Raw genomic sequence first — 8,125 nt, forward strand, 5'->3', positions numbered from 1 at the left:
AAGCAAACCCCACTTACCTCTGACCTTTTAAAAAACTGCTGTCAAATATATGTAGACTTGTCTATACAGGAAAACTGGACAGCAGTAGTTATTGCAGAATATTCCCAAATAAAAATTGTGTAAGAAATTATTTTAAAATAGATATAGTAAAAGAGGTAACTATTACATTTCCAAGTTACTCCTGAAGTGCTACTATGCTACTTATTTAATTTAGGCAATTAAATAAATAAATTCTTATTTCAACATCTTTCTATAACTCCAATCATGAATTTGTGGAATACATTTCACATTGCAAAAAAAAAAAAACCAACCCAAAACCAAAACACCAGCACCAACACTTCCCAGCAAGCAAGCAGAGCTTTTGAGCTCAAAGTATTTGTGCAAAGCTTTGTGTTCAGACAATTCCTAGTTGTTTTAAAAGCACTGGTTGCAATCCCTGTAAAAGAGTAGCTAAAGAAGGTATTACTCAACTGGTGTAGTCTCCAACAGATTTGCTCAATATTACCTTGAATGTTTCAGTTTGAAATATTTTTTTCAAGTGGTTCCACTAATGCTATTGCTTAATTAAGCATCGCAGCGTCCAGAAATGAACAACCTTCTTTAGAGCACCAGTCCTTGCTATCTTGAGACTAAATCTAGCCTCCTCTTCGGTGAAAAAGGTCATTAAAAAAGTGAACAGTTGTCAACAAGGGGTTCACAGGTGAGAAGGAGGCAGATTCTAAGAACCAGAGTGAATTAACTAAGTCACTAAAAATACATGAACAAACAGCAAATCCACACATTAATGAAGTGGGGGGAAAAAATAACACTCTTTACGCTACAGTGGAAGACTAAGGTTATTCTATGGACTTTACCTTTCAAACACTATATGAACTTCTGTGTTCAAAGCACGTAAACATAAGAAAATACGTCTTAATAGGTCATTTTATTACTCAACATTTCATGGTCCTTCTCTTACCTATGAATAAGTAGCATTTTAAATTATATTGGATCTTACAATCCTAAAAAAAGCCTTGCAAACAATGGAGCTGGAGGCCAACTCTAAGTATTTAAATTTGCAGGGCAAGTGGGACAGCTGAAATTCAGGACTAGGACATGGATGCAGCAAAACAGAAGGTGGAAAAAAGCAGATGGGGCAGAAAGCAACATAATCCAGCCTTGCCTCCATAGCTGACATACTGCACAGGGCTGTCTCAAACTCTGGTGGGTGAAGATAGGCTTTAAGTTCTCTAAAACCACTAACTTTCAAAAATAAGCTTAAGTTAAACATCTGGTTTCATGCTCTGCTGCATCTTTAATGGCTTACGGTGAGTAAATATAATCCTGCCAGGACTTGGATCATCAAGAAGAAAATAGCAGGAGTACTGTGTAACTGGCCATACAGATGTATTCACACTTTATAGATCAATTTTCTGTTCTGTTCTTTATTTTAAATGATCTTGAGGAAAATGGAAAAATGAAATTGAATGCTAATAAAACTGACTTAGGTAATTCTTAGGCACCAGTTTTACACCACTGCAGTAAAACACTGACCGTAAGCACAAGACCTTTTACAGTATTTCAGACTCACTTGGAATACAGATTGTTACAAATGCTGTACTATGTACTTCATAATTAAAGATAATTTATCCAATGTAATAGGAAAGAATTTGTTGGAAGATACAGCCCTTGAGCACAGTGCAATTGCTTACATGTTCGTAATTTAAATTCTTAATTGACTGTCTAACTAATAAAGCACGCGTTAGAGGAATAATGCAGTTCACATTAGTGTGAGTTAATATGTAAAAAGTGTTAATATTCTGTGACCTAAGTATGGGAAGATGTATTCATATTCCTCACTGTCTGAGGGTAAATGTGTGGCATTTGCTCACACCCTTTATACGAAGATATATCTAGAAAAAAACCTGAAAACCTCAGTGTTTTAAGACACAGGTCAGCAGGTGCTGTTTCAGTTTAGGACTTAACAGACTTGCCCCCAATTCCCTGCCTGCCACAGACCTTCTCCAAAACACTGAGTGAGTGTTATAGGCCTGGAGCACAAAGGTGTTCAGGTAAAATCAATCAAAGTTATGGACTTAAAAACATTTGAGGTGCTGATTTCAAAAAAAGGATTTCAAAGTTCAAGTTTGTTTCTCCTCCTATACTCTCTCACTTTTGTCTTTTCCTTGCATAAGACCTATGACAGAAGCTGTGCCCTTTCATGTTTACCCATCATGAAGTACATTGTAGTAACTATTAAAACTAAGTTATATTTGTAATGTAAATACCAGCTCCTATGTCTGCTTATGTATCCTTTTAATGTAAATAGATTTAAAAAATCAATTAATGCTGAAACAAAGTATTGAATATGAAATTGATCTGTTGTGCAAGCTCCATCTCTAAGTGATTTTTTTTAGGCAAGGGTGTATTAATGATCATATTAAGATGCAAATTAGAACTGAGGAGATACCAAGCAGTTAGTTTCTACTGCTTGCATTATTCACCACAGTGTGTTTAGTTTTGTTTTCAGAAGAGATGAGTTTTAAGAAAGTTAAGTGTTATTTATGTGCTACATATCCCTCAAGGCCTGGCCAACAGGGCTGTATATCACATAGTGCTGGGCTTAGCATAACTTCAATTCTAGCTCTGCAGTTCACCTTAAGAATTCCAGTGATGACAAAACAAGTATTTTCAATTATTCTTCCAAATTCTATATTGTAAGTAAAAGTTGTTTAGTGGAATTTTGGCAACATAAAGTTTATTAAATTATGCAAAAAGAAACAATATATGCATATGGCACCAGGAGAGACTCAATAACAACAGTAATGATTAGTTTTAAATGTTACAGAGAAGCACTTCCTAAACAGTTCTATAATCTTTTCAAATACTAAACAGCTTTTAAATGCCAGATCTATTTGACCTGTCAAAGTACATAAATACGAAATGTTTTCTCTGAAAGGGAACACAGGAATAGAGAATATGAAGATTATTGCAATTCTCTAGCATTATTTAGAAAACATTTTAGGAGAATGCATAGTTGATAATACTCTAAGCATCACCATCATAATGTAAACATACCCACTCTGCTGCTGCCAGTTCCTTCATTTTCATTGTGAAAGCCACTGCAAACCTAGTTAAATGGACAAAAAAAGATGGGATCATCTGCTTAAAGTGTTTAAACATACAAACAAAAAAGCACTTCAGAAAAAAATCTTTATAAGAATGAAGAGCAGAGGTTTATAAAAGTTATTTTAGATGGAAGGACAGAAAGCTGGCTTTATTTGTTTTACCAGAAAACACTGGTAAAACAAATGGTATCTCTCAGGCTTTACAACTTAGAGATCTTGGGGACTTAAAGTGAGGATTTCCCAACGTATTAATATATACAGCTGCAGTATTGAGTTAGCATTTCCTGTTTCTGCATCACTGCAAGTTGCAATAGCCCTCTTCACAACTAGAAAGCCAGGTGAGAAGGGATCTTAAGTCAAATTAGTTTCATACCATAGTTATTTGACAATACTTGGTCCCACTATTTGTAACTGAGTTTAATTCAAATGAGTAGATGGATTTTTTAAACCTCTCCCCAATCTTCTCTCCTTATTTCTTAAGTAGTCAAAGCTGTTAATGAGAAACAAACATCTCAGAAAGCAAAATGCTATTCTTCAGAAAAAATATCAGAATTAAATAAACTAAAAAAGAAGAAAGATGATCCAGTGACTGGGCTTCAACTCTGAATCTCACAGACTTGGGACACTCAACTCTTTAGCTCAGAATGTTAGGCATCTGCAGTGAAGATGAAATTTGCAGTGTTGAGTTAGACATCTGATATTCCTATATAATAAATAGGGAAGAACTGGGTGTCCAGAAATGAGACTTACCACAGCCATCATTTCAGGCAAAGAGACCATTACTAGCCAGACATAATACCGATAGAAGGACATTTTGACTGTTCTCTGGTGAAGACTTTTCTTTGTTATGAGACGGGCGTTTAAATGAATGAACTGTAGAATGGTATAAGGACATCATCTACTCCTCCTCTGTACTGTATATAAATCATAATGCCAAAGTAATAACAAGCAAACAAAAGTGTACTTGAATAACCTAATGGCTAGGGTTTTCACCTGAGAGGGAGAAGAGAATTCTATTCCCAAGTTTACATCCCCTTTTTCCCTTACAGCTGTTTATAATGGCTCATCTGGGCTTACATTCACGTGCCTTTAAGAAATTTATGTAGAATACTATCATTTCACATACCAGAGGAGTTATGTCAGAGACCATTTAAAAGCAGCATTGATAGGAACAGTTTTCATTTGAGGCTGTATCATTACAGAGAGATTTCAGCCACAGAAGTCTGATTTCTAACCATACTAGATAAACAAGTTACTCTTACTGGGAACTTGGCGTAATACCAAGAAGTCATATGAGATGTTTTTATGGAGTCGGAGTTTATAATAAAGAATGCCTTTTCAGACAAGATCTTACAAACATGTTGAGCTTTAATGTAGCTTTTAAGTTGTGAAGAAATATAAACACATGCTTTGACTGTTCTTAAATGGAAATTCAGTGTTAACTAGAACCACAAATGGGACCATTTCTAGAGACTAACAGTCCTGTGGAATAGAAGTGTTTGAACACCTCCTTCAAATGAGACATAATGTGTCTGCTCAGCAAAATTTCTTTTTTTTAAATTGCTTTTATAGATATTTAATATAAAACAGAGCTTATCACATATTACAGTTATGATTTAGTGTTTGTTTTTATAGAATTAATGTAATGTTTCTGTCCAGAGCCAACCCTATAACATCTCAATGGTTAGAGGTAAAGCACGTTACTAAGTCACAACCAGAATAGTGCTTTTCCATTGGAGACATGATGTTAATAATTTGAGGACATGAAATAATAATCATCCATTATAAATCGCATAAATGCTGAATTATAACTCCTATTTCCATTTGTTGAAACAAACCTTATTCCCCATAAATTTGTTTTGTTGTATCTGCTTTATGGTACTACAGTGAATTTCACATATACAACTTGACAGCTTTAAGGTTATTAAAGCTTTTGCAAATGCTTGTTTTGTCAAGTTGGACGTGATCCCTTTCCAGTTTTTGCAATTATACTTTCAATACATCACATTAACAAGCAGAAAAAACCATTGCATCTAAGTCTACAAAACAGTGTTCAATAGAAAAAAACATCCTAGAGGAGTACAACCACCATTTAGAGGAATTTGATTAAAAATGAAACACTCATTATAAAGCTAGACAGTGCTCAATACTTTGTTTTATGGAATGTGGTGGTATATTGTACTGGACAAGTAATCTACAATTCATGGTACTTTCTGCTTAGAACCCTGCAATCAATAAAGGAAAAAAAAAAATCAATGTTTCTTTTAATAACTATGCAATGAATAATACTAGTGATAATACTGGAGAAGAGATTCATTCAGAATAACTTATAGAAAACTGAATTACCTTTCCTGTAGCATAGAAAATATTACAAACTGCATAAGGATGCAGTAATATATTTTGAAACATCATAGGAAATCCAGGCTATTAAACTATACTTCAAGTTCCTAACTTAATATCATATAAAAAACATGCAGTAAAGCACAGTTTTTGCATAAGCTATATTAGCTATATTTGTGACAAATCGTATTTTGAACACAGAACTGGATCAAATGGACACACTCAGAGATTCTGTTTTTATATGCCTTTCATTTTGTCCAGTGCTGAAATTTAACTGACACATAAGATGTATTTTTTCTCTTCCTTCAGACCTGTTTGAAGAATAACTTCTGATTATCTGATAACAAAAGTAAACAAGTATATAAATTTTGTCTTGAATGGGGCCTTAAATTGCTTTTCAACTCCAAGTCACACTAAGACATAAGAACATGCCCTAATGATTTTTCAATGAGTGTGATTAAGTGCTGTCTTTAAGATCTGTTTACCTACAACATTTAATAGGGCACTATAGACAGAACAGCATATCTATGCCAGTGTTAAGTTAGCTAATAATGGCTAGAACATAGAGTGTATTAGCAAAGATAAAACTACAAGATATAAGCCTGCTGCAGATTCTGCATGTATTTCCTCATTGCAAACATGAACCAAAATCCATACTGCTGTACCTGAACCACTGTAGTTATCTGTCTTAACTAGAATGCTGTGATAAACAGAGACAGTAACCCGAGCAAGCTCTCTTCAGCAAGACATCAAAGTTCTGCTAAAGTATGCAAGCAGTACCACTGAATTTTATCAGATGTTCCAGATGCTTAAATTTTATCCCACCTAGTACACTCAGGGACTCCTTTCACTTATACAAAGCTCAGTTCTGGAGAGATGACTCTTCAGAGCACTCAAGTCACCAGTCACAGTATGGTACCATGAAAATTCACAGCCCAAGAGACCAAGTTTCAGCACTACCTCTGCCAGCTCTTACATGGACAAATGCACTGAAAACTATTGTAAAAGAAGAAATATCAAATGAATAGACTGAAAACAGACTATATTTTATGAAGAAACTCTTGTACGTCCATCACTGAATCATAAAATAATATGTAGATCATAGGCATTTCAAGTAGTCTACCCTTTGTCTGCTGGCCTACACATTTCCCAGTGATTCCAAGCATTTATGGAACAGTTCCTAAAAGATCTGCCATTACAAAAATGCAATTTCCTGTCATGAACTTTCCACACTTGCTTTTACCTGGCTTCCTCTAGCACTGCTCCCATTACCCGATGTTTCTCTTCACATTTGGTATCTTCATTTACATCTGTCCCACCAAAGATGATTCCAAAAGGAATTCTGCTACCTGTAAAGCAATGATAACAACGAGAAGTTGACCAACATGTCAAGGTAATGACTAGAAGGGGATCTTAAGAGTGGAAAAGTATATTGATAATATTGTCTCACATATGTAAACAAAAGCCTTTGAAAAAGAAGCCTGGAGAAACTTGAATTTTTATGGTTTTGGCACTGAAAAAACCCCATACAATAACAATGTACTTTCACAGCATGTCAGTCTGTTGTGTAGCTATGAGATTTTGCCTTTTCCATGCTTAGTAAATCAATCAATTAGTTTCTACACTTGGCAGCCCACCAAACAGCATACATACTTTAAATGTTATTCACATTTTAATAAGATGCAGTATTGCAAAGTTTGGTCCCAGGAATCTAGCCTCAGCCACTCATTCACTGACCCCTCAAGTCAAATATATTCCAATATAGTGCTTCAGGTGACCATCCTGCAAAGCTGGTTACTGACATGATTATTTTTTTTTTTTACATATTGACTGCCAAAGCCAATTTTACTGCTACAAAAAATATAGATGGAGCCACACCATCGGAAAAGGTCAACGAATTAAATAAGGCAGTACATGTGAACCTGCAAAAAAACCATTGTTTTGCCTGATTCCATCCCAAAAGAGGAATCTATGTTTATAATTCGTTGTTCTGTGATCACCCAAGTTCTGAAAGTTGTTTTAGGATGTGTTACAGTGCTCAGAACGTCAGAGCAGAAGAAGGCATGCTGGCTGTGGGACAGTCTATGCACAAGACCTTATCAGCATTCAAATTTTAGAGTATCAACAAAAGCATAAATATCCCAGTAGTGTCAGCACTCTGGTAAAAGTCTACTTTTGATACATAGCATCAGAATAAATTAATATTTGTGTAAAGGTAAAGCCACCAAACAGGGTAGAGTACTACTTCCATGCCTGCAATGGCTGGACTTGCACGGACAAGGCCAAAGACTACTTAGATGAAAATACCAAAGCCAACAGTAGTGTAAGATTCCTTTCTAATAGTATTTCTTTTCTTGGAGTCAGGTTATTTTTACTAACTCACAAGTTACCAGTAATGTTCTCCCCTTAAACTAATCAAGATAGCAGACAATAATGTTTACTGTTGATTGTTTCAGCACTGAAAACAATTAAGTGGTCAGTTTTCCACCACATTAAGCTAACAAATAACAGACTCATGGGGGCTAATTATTACATGCAGAACATAGTTTTACATTCCAAATGGGACTGCAGTTTTGCAAAGAAATAGTCTCCAGTAAGACAGCGTACAAAACCTGTCATTAATGTGACCAATTTTGTGGATTTTGCAGATTTCTGTTAGCTGTAACAGATGAAGCCAA

General features: G+C 35.1%; 1 protein-coding gene across 1 annotated transcript in view; it reads right to left on the reverse strand.

Annotated features, from left to right (window-relative positions):
- The window catches only part of GLT1D1 (glycosyltransferase 1 domain containing 1), a 43,924-nt gene that overhangs the window by 32,658 nt on the left and 3,141 nt on the right, over positions 1-8,125 (reverse strand). The window contains exons 3-4 of the mRNA XM_010169867.1: positions 6,691-6,796; positions 3,058-3,109 (exon numbers count right to left, since the gene is read on the reverse strand). Of these exons, the coding sequence (XP_010168169.1) occupies positions 3,058-3,109; positions 6,691-6,796 (158 nt within the window). The remainder of the gene's footprint in view (positions 1-3,057; positions 3,110-6,690; positions 6,797-8,125) is intronic.

This window comes from Antrostomus carolinensis, unplaced genomic scaffold, assembly GCF_000700745.2.
Source record: "Antrostomus carolinensis isolate BGI_N321 unplaced genomic scaffold, ASM70074v2 scaffold13086, whole genome shotgun sequence".
Taxonomy (NCBI): Eukaryota; Metazoa; Chordata; class Aves; order Caprimulgiformes; family Caprimulgidae; genus Antrostomus; species Antrostomus carolinensis.